Consider the following 17,906-nt stretch of genomic DNA (forward strand, 5'->3'; position numbering starts at 1 on the left):
GCTGGAAGAAAGCTTTGCTGCACAACAGCCTCACAAAGACAGCATTAAAGCAGCATTAAAGCTGCTCTGAAGTTAAAGGAATGCAAAATCAGCTCACTCAGTAACTTCATCTTGGAATGCATTAAAAAGAACTATATTTAATGATGCTATTGTTCAGTTGGAATAATTTGTGTTTCATTTCTCAGGGAAATTCAAATCTTTTATCCCAAGCACTGATATTATTTTCTTTTTGTATTTTTATCAATGGTTCAATTTCCCCTTAATCAAAAGACAATGCAAGAGGGAATATTTCTCATTCAGCAGAGCATCTTGGCTAATTTTCTGGTCCCATATGTGATCCCTGTGAACAGAAGTTCATACAAAGCATAACCAGAGAACCAAAAATAGAACATGGACATCTCAGTCTTAGTGCTATAACTCTTCCATGCCCTTTGGGTTTGAGCTGATATTCACAATTTGATTAAACATGCTCTGAGAATGAGTGCACAGGATGCATTCAGTATCAGCAGCTAGAAAATAATTGTGTATTTCATCCTGGAAACAACTCCCCGAGGTAATTTGTACTGTATTTATTTCGGATTTAAAATGGGCTGTGGAACAATACTTCGTGTCTTAAAGTTCAGCTTAAGATTCTTCTAAATAATGACTAAAATGAACTCCTCTGATATTGGAGCTGTGGTTCTTGTGGAGGCCGTACCATGAGGCTTTACCTTATGAAGCTGCTTAATAGCTTAAAAATCACCATTCATTTTACACAGAGAAGTTTGAGCTGTTATCTGATCTGCATCCAGAAAAAAACAGGATTTCCAGGGGATTTTACTCATTTACCAGTTTCACAGATCAGCCTCTGTGTATATTTTAAAAAGCACTGAGATGGTGAAATATTGAGTCTATATGCACCCAGAAATGATTTCAACAAGAAGCAATGAAGAAAAGGCAGTTAAAAAAATCAGATAATATTAAGACCATTTTACAACTACTACTGACCATAAATTTTTAAGTTAAATGAAATTATTACCACAAGAAAAAGACAGCATATTAAATGTTAATATTACAGATGCATGACTGGAAGGTCTGGTGCCTTCCCACTCAGAAACCTGAATGTGTTCTGGGATTCAGAGAGGGTGAACTGGCCTGTGCCCCGTGCCACACTGCAGCAGTTATCCTACCCCAAATTCACACAGGTACCTGCCATCCTTCCTGCCAAACACTGCTCTGCTACCTTGTCTTAGTTCCAGCCTGGGCACTGAGATGGGTTACAGACACACAAAGCAGATTCCAAACAGCCACTGCCATGAAGCATCCACATCAAACACCCTGAGCAACGAGCCCACGTGCCCTCTCTGGTAGCCTGGCTGGCTCTCAGCTGGGCAGAGCTCAGGGAAGGACTCTGAGCAATGAGCCCATGTGCCCTGGCTGGTAGCCTGGCTGGCTCTGAGCTGGGCAGAGCTCAGGGAAGAGCACAGTCAGGACCCTGAGCAATGAGCCCATGTGCCCTCTCTGTCAGCCTGGGTGGTCTGAGCTGGGCAGAGCTCAGGGAAGAGCACAGTCAGGACCCTGAGCAATGAGCCCATGTGCCCTCTCTGTCAGCCTGGGTGGTCTGAGCTGGGCAGAGCTCAGGGAAGAGCACAGTCAGGACCCTGAGCAATGAGCCCATGTGCCCTCTCTGTCAGCCTGGGTGGTCTGAGCTGGGCAGAGCTCAGGGATGGACTCTGAGCAATGAGCCCATGTACCCTGTCTGTCAGCCTGGCTGGCTCTGAGCTGGGCAGAGCTCAGGGATGGACTCTGAGCAATGAGCCCATGTGCCCTGTCTGTCAGCCTGGCTGGCTCTGAGCAGGGCAGAGCTCAGGGATGGACTCTGAGCAATGAGCCCATGTGCCCTGTCTGTCAGCCTGGCTGGCTCTGAGCAGGGCAGAACTCAGGGAAGGGCAGGGGCAGAGCCAGGGCTGGGCTGGGCACAGGTGCTGCCCACTGGGTGCTCCCAGTGGAGCTGGTGTTGCAGCTGGGGGGGCTCTGCCTGCCCAGGGTGCCTGAGCTGCAGGAACAGGGCTGGCAGCAGCCTCAGCTGAGGAGCCCTGTGCCCTGCAGGCCAGCAGGGTGGGCTCACACTGCTCCCGGCTGGGAGAGGGCAGCCAACAGCACCTTGGAGAGCAGACGGGGGTTGGCCCGGTGACTCCCTGTCCCCCTGGGATGCAGGAACTGGCTCCAGCTGCCTCAGGGGCTGGTTCTCTCCACATTCCCATTTCCAGAGTGCTAAGCCTCAGGCTCTAATCCTGCTCAAACAATCCTCAGCAGCATTCATCTCAAAAACACCTTTGCTACAAACACACTTTGCAGACCAGTGTGAGGTTTCTCTCAACATTTTTCTTCCCAGTGTGGATTGTCACTAATATCCAGATATTTACAGATATTTACATAGCAAGATTTAAAGGCAATGTACATTCTAGCTCTCAGCCCTATTTGTTTTCTGGGATTGTAATTTAAAAGACTACTTTTAAAACAAACATGAAATGTATGCACAACTGTATTATGCAGCTCAGCACAGAGTTATAAAAAGGACAATACATATATTCATAAATTAAAAAAAATCTATTTGTTCAGCATCATTGAGATTCAGCTTGACCTTTCAAAGAACAAATCTATTGGAATTGCAAAATTTTTCAGTCTCTTAATTAGCTCTCTACAGAAGAACCTAATGCCACAAGCAAAATGGATATTTCCATTCTGGCCTCCTTTACAGATTGAATAAAAATACTTCTGGATGTAACGCACTTGAAACCAGAAGGAATAAAGTTCATTAACCTCACTGATTTAACCAATCCAATTTGTCCTATTTGGGAATCAACTGAAAGTACTTAGACACACAGAAATAATTTTACACATATGAAGTCTCAGTGCAAACCAGTCATGTTGGCAAATTTATCTGCACCAAAACTGGGCCATCCCAATCTATGGACAGCAGGAGATTTTTAAGGGTCACATGGGCACTTCAAAGTGACCCTACCCCTCCTTGTGGTGAGCTCCATTCTCCTGCCCAAACCCAACCCTGCAGGGGTGACAGTGAGTCTGTGGATCCTCTGATGGCTGAGGGAATTGAGGAGGGAATTGATCTTAAAGAGTTCAAGGTGTATCCTTGAAAGAAAAGGAGGAGTCACCTAAAAAATGTAACAGACCTTGCAGCCAGTGAAATGTTTCCACCTGTGCTTAGAAAGCTGACCAGCCAATAGTGTGATGACACACTGTACACAAGAGTGATAAAAAGTGAAGCTATAACTAAAAAGAAAGATCAAGCTCTTGGTTCCAAGCTCAAGCTCCTTGTTCTAAGTTCAAAGCCTTCTGTTCCTGCTGCTGCCTGACCCTGCCTAGACCTCTCCTGACCACATAACTAACCAACTAACTGACCCCCTTGCCCCTGCACACCCCGAGGCTGCTCACCAGGATCTTGGTGGTGTAGGCGCTGTTGATGGCGATGGCGTTGACCAGCAGCTCCATGGTCTTGGCCGGGATGACCTCGGGGGCGGGCACCTCGCGGTAGTGCACGTCGCCCACGTAGGCCTGCACCACGGTCATGCGGTTGGTGGTCAGCGTGCCCGTCTTGTCCGAGCAGATGGCCGTGGCGTTGCCCATGGTCTCGCAGGCGTCCAGGTGCCGCACCAGGTTGTTATCCCTCATCATTTTCTGGGGAGAAACCCCACACAATAACAACCCTTCAAGAGCTGCTGGGACACGTTCTTAAGGCAGTTAGGAAAAGCAGAGAGGAGGGTGGTGAGTCTTGTTTGTGAGAACATAAAGCTCCTAAAGCAGAACTTTGAGCTGGGCCAACAGTCCAAACCCTTGTTGCTGACAGCCAAGCTGTGCCCATCCCTGTATAACTGTGCCTTTCATAAACTACAATAGTTCCAGAATTCTTTGCTATATATATACATTTTAAGAAATAGCTATAACAGCAAAGATTAGTTAAAGAAAACAAAAGTAACAGCATTTTTTAAACATCATCATTATAGAAAATATTCAACTTTTTCTTAGTAATACTTAGAATGACATGATACTATCCTGCAGCACACAGGTGGACTGTGCCAGGGGAAGGGAAATGGGAAAGGGGTGACAGATGAAGAACTTAAGAAGAATGAGAAAATATTTTAAAAGCAGCTTCAGTCTTTATTAGCAAAATGCCACACTTGAGACACACTTTTTTTTCCTAATAATTATGATATTTGGCTACACAATAATCAAGATTGTCCTTCCTAAAGTTCATCTTTTGTTTACATGATAAATGGAAATAAACTTCATCTTCATTGAAGATTCCCAGAATGTTCAAATAAATCCCATCTGACTAAATTGCTAAAGCCCAGGATTTTAATCCTCTTTAATTTCCTAATAGAATCGTTTACATTGACTTCAAAGAACTGCAACTGCATTTCAGAGAAGTACATGAAAGCTTCAGTGAAACTAATTCCTTTGAAAAGTGTTCCTGAAGACTTCAAATCCTTGTCAAAACTTTGTGCTATTGCACAAGGAAATTTGAATACGAAATTATTCTATATCGAAAGGCTGGACTATCCTCAGAGTAAATGCTGCTCAATGAATTCCCTGTTCCTTGCAAATTAAATAGGTACTTCTACTACTTGATATTCCTGCACTGTATGGTTTTAAAGGGATGTATTAGAACACATAAGTATTCGCATTTTTGTCAAAAATACTTTCAATTTAAATTTACTTTAAAGCTATTTCACTCTCAATCACATTTTGAGCACATAGTTTTCAGACTGATTTTCATTATACCTGGTAAAACTCACTAGTAACCAAACAGCCTTTTCCTCCCAATGATTATTTTTAATGTTTCTTACCTTCACAGAATAAGCCAGAGAAATAGTGACAGCCAGTGGCAGTCCCTCAGGAACAGCAACCACCAGCACAGTGACACCAATGATGAAGAATTTCACGAAATACTGCACGTAGACAGGAGTGCACTCGGGCAGCCACGGCTGCTTGTTGACCACAAACGTGTCAATGGCAAAATAGAGGACCAGGATTATGACAGTGATGGCAGACATCACCAAACCTGCAGAGAGAAACCATCAGTCACTGCAAACCAAACCACAGCTGAAAAGAAGTGCATTAGAAATCCACACTGGGGTCTGATAGGAAGTCATTTGCTTATTCTATGTGACATTTTCCCCCAATATTAATAATGATGATAAAGAGTACAAGAAGAAACATTGCTATAATACAACAGCCATGCATTAAAAAGACACTGAATCCTACAGAACAGCTGAATCACCCTGCATTCATTTTTTAGCACTGTCTTACTGCTGCCTTTGAAACTTCCCAGTCAGTCCAGTCCTCCAGGAATTCCTCTGTCACTTGGCTAAGTTTTTTCAATTTAGTGTTACTTTTCCTGGTACATTTATTTGCCCTTTTAACCTCCACCTTTTACACACTACCAGTCTATCCATATTTAAACACTCACCTTCCTCTTAAATAAATGTATCTTAACAGACCTGAGGAAAAAAGTCTTCTATCATTTATGTTGTTGTATAAATAATTTAGAAAAGCCCTATGGATGTGTCTGGGTGAATACAAGGAGGCAGTAACAGAATTATCCACAGAGCAGTTTTAACCATCTTTCTTGAAAATATTATAAATACTGATGGTTCCAAGGTTTCTCTTTTCAAAGAGACATGCATAAAGTGAGTACTTTTATGAGGAGAGATTCAAAAGAGGTAGAGACATTAAGAAAAGTTTCACAGAATTCACAAAAGATCCCAAGCAGTTAATATGCTCTTGCAGTAGCACAGACTGCTAGGACAGCACTCCTCCTCCTCCTCAATTTAGTCCTGGATTGGAGTATGCAAATCAGAACTCCAGTGCAGCCTCAGCTTTGCCTTGCTGTGATTACTGCTCTCTGGCAGGTTTCTGTGAAGCAGTTAAGCCTGCATTTCAGGATAAATTAATTTCTCCCTAATGAGATCATGCAGGAGAAGGAGAATGCTGTGATTTTCATGTCTTGACTGCGGTTAGGAAAAATTGGTAAGCTGAAGGATGCTAAGGGTGACAGGAAACAGATGAGTCAGGGAGATCACTATATGCCAGAGGATACAGGAAAATCCCGTAAAATACTGTAGAGGCAAATACTCATGACAAGACACAACATCCCCATAGATTGCCCAATGAAAAACTAAAAGCAAATGAGGCAATAATTAATTTAATGCATGTTACTTGCCACATTATGGCTAGAAATGCCTATACAATCACTGTAGCAGTGATCTTCACATGTCTGCTGAAATATCAGTGTAAGAATCAAAGGCAATGCAGAAAGGTGCTTGTAGTAGTTTTGGCTTTAGTCAGCATAGGTCCCCATTTAGGCCTCAGTTTTTAGCAGGCCTCAAAGGTTGTGACACAGTTAGAGAGGACAGGTACCATCTGACTTAAGCAGCCATAGAGGTATTTCATATCATCTGACATCATCAGGAAGTGTCGGGGAGTATAACAAGCAAGGGGGGGAGGAGTCTCTCCTCTCTTCGGTCCATGCTTCTGACCAGGACGGTTCCCGCTCCCTGACTGCTGATATCAGGCCCTCCTGCCGGTCGGCACGTCTGCTTAGCCGGGGACGTGAGCACATTCCTGTTAATTCCTCTTTCCCTCTTGCTGGGAGGTTTCCTTTGGGGAGGGGGTTTGATTGGTTTGGAGTTTCACCTGTTAGCTGGGGCGACCTCGGTGAGCCTGTTGTTGTTTCCTGTCACTATGTGCTATTTCATATTCTGTGTTAAGCTCTCCTCTTCTCTGTATAAATATAAAAACCTCACTGTGTTTAAAGCCTCGTTTCTGCTGTTTTCCCTCACTCTCCTGCTCTGGGAGTGGACTTTTTGACTGGGTACCAGGCAGTTGGCATTTTGCCAGCTCAAACTATAACAGTGCTTAATCTAAGGAGTTAATAATGATGGGAAGCAAAGGAGAGAAGCCTGGGCAAAGCACTAATTGATGATAACCACAATATTTGAGTCACACACTGTTCAGGCAAAGAGAATTGGCATCTTGGGGATCTGTGAGCAACTAACTGTAAAGAACTTTGAAAGGAGTGGGAAGGAACATGTGGGGCAGAAATCAGACTGCTGAGGAAGGATAAGGGAGGCAGAGCAGAGATTGAAGTGGGGAAGCTGCTGGAGGACCTCAGCCAAAGATCTGGAGGGAGATCAAAATCTCTGTAATACCACTAGAAAAATAAACGTAATGGACTTTATGTCATCACAGAAGATTTCCACTTTCTACCTACATGTTGGACAAGTGCTGCTTCTCACAGCAGGGACCAGATGGCTCTGCCTACAAGAGTCAACACGTGCCACACTTGGGGAAAAGGCAGGAAGATGGATATTAAGAGAGAACAGAATGATTTCAGAATCTATAACAGGGAAATACTGTGTGAGTAATATTTTGGAATGACAGAGATTCTGGAATTGTGTACTCTGAAGTTTTAGGAGTAGAGGAAATTAAATATGTAAATACTGTGCCTGGGAAAATTAACTATGAGAAAAGCTACCTTTCATTTTGATTCAAATATTCATTACAATCCAAGTTGCCCAAAGCTTCCAGCTTCCTGACAGTCAGAGCTAATTTTTAGATGAAATAAAAATTGTCAATATCACATACCATCCTTAGAACAGTTTTATGGTCACCCATTTCTAAATATTACAGCAAAAAAGGCCTGTACCTTTAAAAAAATAAAATTGCTTTGCAGCTCTCAGGTCTCATTAACAGAGTGGGTTTGTCAGTCCCCAGTCATACCTGCTTTGCCTATCTGGACTGCCAGCTTGGTCAGCTTTCCCTGCAGGACAGATTTCTCTTTCTTGTGCATGTTGGATTTCTTCTTGTCCTTGTCATCTCCCTCTCCCCCTTCTGCGCTCTTCAGTGGCTGCATCTCCATGGCAGCAGCCCCGTCCTGCTGCTTGGCTGGCAATGCAGAACACAACTGTTACTCCAGAGCCATCCTGCACTCCCTCAGCTCACTGTGAATACTTACTGAGTTCACCCAGCTGGCTGTGGCAGCTCTTCCCCTTCCCTGCCATGGCAGGCAGTGCCCTGGGAGAGCCCTGGGGTGCTGCAGGGCACAGCTGCCCAGGCACATCCCTGTGCCCTCCACACACATGGGGATAAGGACCAGCAGGACAAGGAGCAGGAGCACCACTGGGTTTATCTACTGGGTTTGAACCCCCCAATGACACTCTGTCATACACATATATATCACTTCATGCCTTGCAAATGCCCTGGCAAGTCCAGTGTGTCAGCACTGTGGGATCTCCTGCAATAGACGCTTTGGCAGAGCAATGGTCTGTCTGCCTCGGAATTTTGGGGTGTCCCATGGAGTGCAATGCCCCCTTAGAATCAGAGTCCCAATGGAAGCATTTTGAAGGTAGTGGGTCCCACAGATGCTCTGTGCCCCCTCTCTGGGCTGCACAGGCACCTCAGTGGCCAGGGCAGCACCCTCTGCAATCCACTATTGCAGCAAATCCCAGAACCAGAAAGTTTCCTTAGCATTCAGTGCCCAAGGAACTTATCCATTGGGTCCAAAGGGGATGGCACCATCACTCTCCCTCAAAAAGCACATATCATTGAAGGGCTGAACCATCCTCTCTTGGAAGAATGCTAAGACAAGGAAACTGTCTTTTAGTATCAAAGAGAAAGACATGTTTCTTGAAAGCAATGACACTGCAGTTTATATATGTGTACGTGTCTGGTTTGTACTGAGCACAACAAATTAAATAGAATGAAATGAAACAGCTTTGCTTGGACATTCATGAAGAGATTGTACAAGACCATGCTTATGTGACCTGAAAATCTAATTTTTCTGTCTAACCCTAGTGATTATTCATTTATTTGGTAGTTTTATACCATTAACAGCTGAGCTTATCTACCTAAGTTTCTGATCCATCACCTTTGCAATCTTTAGTGTTATCTAAAAAGAAAAAGCTATCATTTAATTTGGTATAACCCAAAGAACTCATGAGAGCTGTGCCTCATAAACAAAAAGGGAGCCATGACTTTGCTCCAGAGAAAGCAAAGTATTTCAATTTCTTCCTGAGGTTGTACATTCATAAACAAACTCCTAAGAGTCTTATTCCTCCTGTTATTTATCCTTAGAATTGCCTTTCCCATTGCTAAGTAACCCTTGGGCTTTAAGGTTCCCTTTTGTTGTTGCCTTACCCTCTCCCTGCAAAAGAAAATAGGTCCATGTGATACCATCAAACACCAAAGATGAAGAGACATAAAAAGATTGGGTTGGAAAATCATTAACAATGTGTAACATAGGTAACTTCCACGGGGAAAACTACTTCCAATGAGCTCTGGGAGACAAAATAACATCTTTAAATGGCATATTCAAAATACTGATCCTATCCTGAATATCTGATACATCAAACTTCTGCAAGTTACAATCTCTTTGGTAGGTTTTTTGTTGGGTTTGGTTGGTTAGGGGTTTTTTTAACATTCTGTTGGAACAATAGGGCCATTTTCACATACAGGCACAAATCACAGGTTTTCACTTTTCCACAGAATTGAACTACATGCTAAAAATAAAATCCACCACCTCCTTAATATGAAAGAAGATTACCTTTGTTCTGGCTGTTCTCCATATTCCCATCCTGCATTTTGCCTATATGATGAAAAATTTCAACAGACAATAGACAGTAAACAATCTTCACCCAAGACAGAACATGACAATGGGAATTCAAGTAAGATGGGCAGACAAATCCATGGACATGTCACAGGGACTGAGTCAGGATATCTTGTTTCCAGACACTCACTCAGTAGTATGGCCAACTTAGCAGGACACATCCAAATTCAGTGTTTTAATGTGGTAAATACTAAATATCAGCACATATTCTTGAGGAAAGTGCATTAATTAAGAGGGTGAAACTATAAAGGGAATCCAGTGAAAGCTGGATTGGAATAATGTTCCTGAACTGACATTCCAGAGGGCTGGGACCTAAAAAATTGGTAGGTACAATTGTGCTACACACCAGAACAGAGTGAGACTTGTTAATGTATTCTAGAATTAAATTCACTTTTTTAGCAAACTGAGACAACATAGAAATAGTAGTGGTAATATATATATATAAATAAATAAAATGATAAATTAGATATAATTTTAAAATGACATCTTCCTCAATCTGTTGTATTATTTAGCCAATTACTTCAGTAGGTAAAAGTGCAAGGGGTTCATCTTTTACTCAGATTTATCCTAAGGAAAGATTTACCAAGTGCACCTTTAATCCCCAGTTTAACATTTTAGCTACATGAAGTTTTACTAAACCAAAGTCCTTATTCATTTGTGCCATTTTAAACTGAAAATACTTCACTGGAAAGTGGGTATGAAATAAAAATGGCAAAACACAAATCAGAGATAAAACACACAACTTTTCTATTCAGAATAACAACTGCACATTTTCAAACATGTTCAAAAACTCTTGGTGGGATCCCTTATGAAACTTCCACAGTAATATATGAATTTATGGAAAAGACCACTCAGTTTCACAAATGTTACACTCAGAATGGATGACAGTGTCTTTCTGTAGTTATGTACAGTGCACAATGAAAAAATAATGCTAAGGCAAATTAAGCTGAAAAGCATATACAGGATTGTTGACACATTCTGGTAAGAAATGTATCTTTAGAATTTATTAAAATGTGACAGCAGGTACATCTTCCTCTCCATACATATTAATTTTTTCACTCTCTGCTGGGAATAAATAGAAGCAAAATTGAATTTCTTGCATGTTTGTCTTTTCACTAACTGGGAGAGCACTAAAAAGAGCCTTCTGAAAAAAGATCAGCAGTGGCCAAATCAGTCATAACTTTGGCACCAATAGTCCACAGTGTCACCCTGAGGAACTCCAAGGCCCAGAACCAAAGCCAAGGAAAGGACTTCTGACCTTTATCCCCTCAGTCCTCAGAGGAATTACTGAACAAAACATTCACAGCAACTGCTTGGCTGTATTTCTAATTCCATTCCCACCTTGGCTATAAAATGACTTTTAAACCACCAGTATTTACCTTCCCCAGCCTTGTGCTTTGGCACAAGACACCAATCTGTGAACCTGAATGAAATCAAATTCATTTTCACAGTGAAATCTCCACTAAAATCTTTGCATCCAGTGCACAGTTGGACTTGGGACCTGCCTGCTGGCTATTTTTCTTAAAAGGGGTTTTAATAAAGTTACTGGAAGACATAAAACATCTCTGGAGACTCACAAAGGCTTCCTTAGGAACTGGGAAATATTAATCTAGAGCAGACAACCTGCTCAGTGTCCTACTCTGGAGCTACTTTTGCAGAATTATGGAAGAATCTTCAACTTTAAAAAAAAAGCAACCAAACAAACCACCACCAAAAACCAAACACGACTTTCATAACTCCCAAAACAGAGGTCATTTTTCTACACAAATCAAAGTATGCAATTTTAGGATGTGTTTGCTATTCAAAAGGGGTGTCATAATTATCAATTGATGTAAAAATACCAGTACACAACATAAACAATCATGACTGACAATGTAAACTTAGGTATTTAAAAAATATATGGTCAATATTCTTGGCCTGCCACATTTAGGTTCTTGAGGGATGAAGGGAAAGGTCACCACAGTTAATTGTAGTTCAGTTATTTAGACAGAACAAGCAATAGTTCATTTGTGGAGTTATGATAAAGAAAAGAATGCAAAGGATTCATTTCCTTCTGTTCCAAAGAATTTCAAGGCTGTACTTTGCTATAAATTATGAACAAAAGGAGAAATTAAGACAGAAATAAAGGTGATAGAATCACTCCTGCTGAGAGATCCTTTCTCCTTTCAGGCAGTGCCAGGACCAGAAATGCTACCCCATCTTTCTTTGTACATCATTTCAAAACATTTAAAATGTTTACTATATATTAATATTTTGAAATATTATGTTAAAAAATTCTTCAAAAATGGAATTTACTTCTACATAATTCTGCAAATCTTTCCTTTTTGAATAGTAAATCAAAGAAACAGTGTTTGGGCTGGAGAAATGAGTTTATTTTTATCAGTTTGCTAAGCAAGGATGAAAAATAAGAACATTTAGAATAAAATTTAGAGCCTCCTAATACAACTTGTGCTCTGCAGTTGCTTTGAAGGTTTTGAATTACTATAATTTCTGTCTTTTGGGAAGAACTCATGGCATCATTACTGCCCAAGTTCTTACTCCAAAAGACATGAACCTCCAAAGAAAAGACTCCCCTTAACCTGCCTCAGCTCATTCTTGACGAGCCAATGGGACAGAATAACAAAGACCTATTGCTGGCATTAGAAATTACCTGTAAATTGGAGGAACTGCTTGGAATAAACCAAAGAAAATAATGGAGTTATGTTCTCATGTGCTGTGATGGAGGAAAAAACCCATCAAATACTGCAGCGATTTTCCAAAATGTCTCATCTTGCAACAAAAAGAGTTCCAGCCTCCTTGTGCCAGCCCAGTTCTACTCTGCAGCAGGATACAAAAGGCCCAGGCTGCAAATACAGATCTGGGGCAAAGGGGCACCAACGGGTCTGAAGGGCATCCTTAGGGATCCTTCTATGCAGTGGGAGAGCAGAGCCAGGCATTGGGAAAACACAGGATAATTACAGGAGAATAACCCTGATTCCACTATTTCAAATTGGAAGTTTTAGCTAATTCTTCTATGCACTCATTAAATAATGTCACCTACAATTCAGAAAATATTTTAAAATACTTTAAACTGCAAATTGCTTTGCAGGAACTGAAGAGTGGTTCAGTACCTACACCAGGATTTACAACAGGCACAAATGGTTCAGCCAAGACATTCCTCTGAGTCTGCCATGGTATTTCTATACCATTTCTATATTTTCTGAATATATTTTTAGGTGGCAGACTCCTTCAAATACAAATGCCTAGAAACTCCAACAATCCAGCACAGAATCTACTGTGCTCTACTGGAAGGAAACCCAGCCTGGGTGATTTGACCTACTGAAAGGAAATCACCTTTGGGGTAACCAAGCTATAGACAGTCATTGCTGCTTCCCAGATTTACGTTTCTTAAAATTACTTTTACTAAATATAATATTCTGAAATCAGGTGAGTTTTTCCTTTCTGCCAAATTTTCTGCTCTGCTTATGACCTTAACTTGTAACCTTTTAAAAGCTGAACATATTGCCCATGGTTTTAACAAAGAGACCACAGCAATCATGTGCTTTGATCTCAGTTCCCTGAAGCCAACAGAATTCATAACAGTTCCTTCAATAGAGCAGGTAACACATGGGCAGTGCCACAAACTCTATGGATTTACCACTACAGGCTCCCTGACTGAAAACAAAGCACTTCTTTTGTGTCAGTTGTATGCTGACAACTAAGAATAAAAATATTTTATCTGCAATGGTAATGGGTTCATTTTCAGTTAAGGAGCAATAGCATTTCCTGAGCTTGGTACTTATTCAAGGATGCAAATTTTTTTTTCTTATTTGAAGATATTTCAGTAAAATTATCACAGAAACATCATAGAATCCCAGAATGGTTTAGGCTGGAAGGGGCCTTTAAGGCCATCTTGTTTCCTCCCTTGGACACCTCCCACCAGCACAGGTTGCTCCCAGCCCTGTCCAAACTGGCCCTGGGCACTCCCAGGAATGGGGCAGCCACAGCTGCTCTGGGCACCCTGTGCCAGGGCCTGCCCACCTTCACATTATTGGGGAACAAAATATTCATCATTAATTTCCTGGTTCTTTGTCTCTCAGGAATCTGGAACCAGGATGATGGAGATTCCTGTCATGCAGTGAGATGCAGGGATTGTAAATCCCAGTTTTCCAGCAAACTCAAATTCTGCAGGAGTAGAGTTTAAAATCTGGTCATATGTTTCTTTTAAATTATAATAAAAATATTTAAAAAGAGATTCAAATACTCCCTCTGTAATTGCTTTAAACAAGACACTACACTAATACATGTTTAAACCTTGTTTAGCAGTTGGTATTGCTGTCAGAAACTCTCATTTATGTGCATAATGCAACAACTGCTGACTTGCATGGAAAAAAATTCTATCATATGTATGACGAAAAGTAGAATTATTTTTGTCAGTATTTTTGGTGCTGCACAAGAGGGAAATGTTTCTATGGCAAATAAAGACTATGTACCTGATTAGAAGAAAAACAGAACTGATGCCTAGACTAATATTGACCCATTCCATTCAATTTAATACTGGAGTTAGACCATTAGAATGAGAAACTGAAATATTTGCATCTAAGTGGGGTCAAGAACCTGTACTGAGAGACAGCCAGAACTGCCTACAGTAATATTTATTCTGGTTTTAGTACATACAGGCAGGCTTAGTAGGGTATCACTGAGGGCATACCCAAATACCCACAAAACTTCTCAGCTGCTCCTAAATCAGCTGCTCAGAGCAGCAGAAGTTGTTCCTAATGCAGTGGTAGTGGGAATCGAGCCAGATTCCTGGTCCCAGCACTGCTTCTCACAACTCCATGGAGCCTCTGGGAGTACTCACAGGAGTGCCACAGCTGAGGAAAAGCTGAAATAATGCGTTTATCAGTGTTGCTCTTCAGCTCTATGCTGAGAAATGAGCAGAGCTTCACAACGAAACTTCACATGAATCCACTCATGTTTTGAGGCTGGTCTTGCTTACCTGCTACTGTTACTGCAGTTTTAATCCATGGCAAATAGACCCTAATTCCTCCCTGCCCTGCTTAACTCTTGTGAGTGAATGAAGGAAGCTGCAGCACCTCTGGGGCATCTGCCAAGCTGCTGCAGAGCTCCTGGAGGAGGATCTCTCAGAGGGGAGGCACAGCCCGCAGTACAGCTGTGCTCTCAGGGAGGGGATGGGACACAGGCAGGAGAGGAGCCTCTCAACTCACACACACGGGGCAGTGACGTACCATTGACTAAGCTGGCATTTGCATTGTCAGTGGCATTTGCACCTGCTGCACCATCTGTGGCTGAAGGAGGGTGGGAGGAGGGATGGGAAGAATCTACTGAGCAATAATGGATAAAAAAAACAATAAATAATAAATCATAACAACAACATGAACAAACGCACAAAACAAAACAACAACAAAAAAAACATCCATGGCATTTTTCTCCAAAAATCAAACTGCTTTAAATTGATTAACACAATTTCAAAAGTAAAATGGCATTATAAAGGTGTTACAAAGCAAGGCAAAAACTCAAGCATGGAATAATAATAACAATAATAATAAATCAATATGAAACACACTTAACAAAGTAAAGGAGTTGGTGAGGACGGTCTACAGAGTACCGTGTACGTTGCTTTAGTCCTCTTATGTGTTATTTTTTGTGTTTTAATGTAATGTTATGCAAATACTGAAAAGGTTGAAATACTTCCCTTTAACTTACCAACACATGGGTAGTTTTAAAATATGCATTTAACATATTCATTGTATCTATTTATGTATATACTGCTACATAGCATTAGAACATATTTTGTATTCTATATATGTTGCAAATGTTGATGTATCATCACTGACACGTTCCAATCCAACACATGCTCAGCCTGTGACCTGCCATCCCCTAATTAATATGCACATTGATCTGAGTAGAAACATTAAATTTTCCCATATTGTAAGTGGAAATGGCAAATTTAGTCTGGAGTAGAATAATGAGTTATTTTAAATGTAGAGAATGGATGTGACATGTGTCCTGGTTTGAAGTGAAATGAAAAAATATCAGAAAACTCTTTCTGTTTTCATTAATTACCCACATATTACAGAAATTGGTCAAGAAATCTTTCCTAGCAGAAAAGTGAAAAACATGAAGAGCATTTTATAATTTTAATATGTTTTTTATACTAGACTTGGGAAAATTAGTCTCTTTCAATAACAGATAAAATTAATTTTGTTTTGTTTCTGTTGGTTCTTTGCTCACAACAGAACACAAGTCCAACAATGAATCCTGACTGACACTCTCCAACTTCTTCAGTACTTGTTCCACAGGGACTGTTTTACTCTGTATTGGGTTGTTATTCCACAAAAATGGGCTGAATTTACTTACAAATGGCAAATTGGGAGGAGAAAATAAACAGCACCCAGGATTTAAAGACACACCCTGAGTAAGCATATTCATGAAATTTGAATTGCAGATTTGATTGCTGAGATGCCAACGACTTACCCTGTTCTGGTTCCTCGTGCCTGTTTGGCATTTCATGCAGATGCCACACTAACAAGCACAGCATGAGCTTCTCACAGCAAATCATGATCCCAGCCCTTAACACTTGGTAATTTACTGCTGCAGAACAGCTGATTATTCAGGCTTAACATTAAGATTTGCCACACCACCAATGCGTGCACACTGAAACTGCCACCAACAATCCTGCTGATTTGCAATCATTCTTTAATTTAACTTGACTGATTCAAAGACAATCATTTCAATCAGTGGTTCACCCCTGATTTGCACCAAAGCTCACTGGCTGAAAGCCTTTCATTTGCTGGGGCACAATTACTCTACCTGGCAGGTGCTGTCCATCCTCCTGCTTCTCACCTGCAGGAGGAGTTTTGCAGTGTTAATGAACAATCAAACACACCCACACAGAGGGAACAAATACCTCTGACTGGCAGCACTGCAGAGAACTGCAGGTGTATGAACAAGACCTTAGTCTTGCCTTGCTACACAACCAGCTCTGCACAAGCACAAAGCTGCCACCAGCACCAGAAAATGTGGAGGAATTTTCTATGTTAGGTATTTTTTATATTTCAGAGTCAGGGTCTGCAGCCAAAGTTCCACCACACCTCCATGAGGGTCTGTCTCTGGGCAGTAAGTCACGACTCCAGCGTGTTCCTCTGCCATCCCTGATTCATCTGGCCTGGCATTTCCAGGCTGTCTACAGTGAAACCCCAGGGAACCACCAGCAAAGCAACAAGCAGAGGCCAGCCCAGCCCAGCCAAGGAGCTCAGCTGTCATCAGCTGACCCCACCAGGCAGCACTGAGGCTGCTCTTTCTCACCTACAGCATCCCCAGACACCACCAAGCAGGTGCTGCCACATCTCAGAAGGTCTGTGAGTCTTTCTCCTCATGACAGCACAAACAAACCTAAGATACTGCTCCAAAGCACTCTGACACAGGAGAGATGTACCCTTGGTCTTTCTCCCTTACATTTTGCCTGGAACTCACCATGCCTGGCACGAATCTGTGTAAAATTAAATGCTGAACATTTCTTAGGGTCTTTTGTTAAATAAAAAGGGATTTCCTCAGAGCAACAGGGAGTCAGTGGCAACCCCTTGTGGAATATATTCAGAAATGGAATCTGTAGGTCATGAAAATTTTAATTTGGCCTTCCCATTTGCAGCTTCAAATTACAAGGATGGAAATGGAAAAAGGTGGAATCATATTGCCTGATGGATACCAAGTAAAATGTTCAGAAAAGCTACAACTGTTGTTTTTATTGATAAAGAAACCCACTAGAAAGAGCAAAAATATTTAAAACTCCATATTCATTGGCCCTTAACTATGTCTGAAAGACAAATGTTCCTTGGACAGACTTGGAATGAAATCCTGAAAGCAGAACAATTTACAAGACTGTGAACAAAAACTGGAAAGGACAGACATTAAATCGTGTTCCTGCTTAGTGTGTAACCCATAAATTAGCACTGGCTTATGACATCACACTGTAATAGGGTGAAAAGTCTAAAGAGGCTTCTTGATTTCATTAACTGAGCCAGGACATGAAACTTAAACTGCCTGCTACCATTTACTGCTACATTCTCATCTTTGACTATTCTTAGCTTGACCTTTACACCTCAAGAAATTAAAATGACTTTAAAGTCAGTCACTGACATTAAACAACTGGGCTAGCAAAAAGCCACATATCTTTATTTTATTTTTGAAGCTCTAAGCTGTTATTTCCATGACCAAGAGCGTTTGTTGGGGTTTCTTT

The 17,906-nt window shown here is 41.4% G+C and overlaps 1 protein-coding gene and 1 long non-coding RNA gene across 25 annotated transcripts in view; one reads left to right on the forward strand and one right to left on the reverse strand.

Annotated features, from left to right (window-relative positions):
• Positions 1-17,906, reverse strand: part of ATP2B2 (ATPase plasma membrane Ca2+ transporting 2) — a 420,524-nt gene that overhangs the window by 71,586 nt on the left and 331,032 nt on the right. For 12 of the 24 annotated variants that reach the window (XM_071550488.1, XM_071550498.1, XM_071550500.1 and 9 more), the window contains 6 exons: positions 16,481-16,513; positions 14,896-14,988; positions 9,605-9,646; positions 7,783-7,947; positions 4,848-5,062; positions 3,436-3,678 (listed from right to left, as the gene is read on the reverse strand). In XM_071550488.1, the coding sequence (XP_071406589.1) occupies positions 3,436-3,678; positions 4,848-5,062; positions 7,783-7,947; positions 9,605-9,646; positions 14,896-14,988; positions 16,481-16,513 (791 nt within the window). Of the gene's footprint in view, positions 1-3,435; positions 3,679-4,847; positions 5,063-7,782; positions 7,948-9,604; positions 9,647-14,895; positions 14,992-16,480; positions 16,514-17,906 lie in introns of all 24 variants that reach the window. The other 12 variants (XM_071550505.1, XM_071550499.1, XM_071550509.1 and 9 more) reach the window with 5 other exon arrangements.
• On the forward strand, positions 6,530-17,018 carry LOC139669774 (uncharacterized). The gene is made up of 3 exons (XR_011697314.1): positions 6,530-6,612; positions 15,907-16,085; positions 16,730-17,018. It is a non-coding gene; the product is annotated as an uncharacterized lncRNA (long non-coding RNA).

The sequence above is a fragment of the Pithys albifrons genome, chromosome 3 (genome assembly GCF_047495875.1).
Source record: "Pithys albifrons albifrons isolate INPA30051 chromosome 3, PitAlb_v1, whole genome shotgun sequence".
Lineage (NCBI taxonomy): Eukaryota > Metazoa > Chordata > Aves > Passeriformes > Thamnophilidae > Pithys > Pithys albifrons.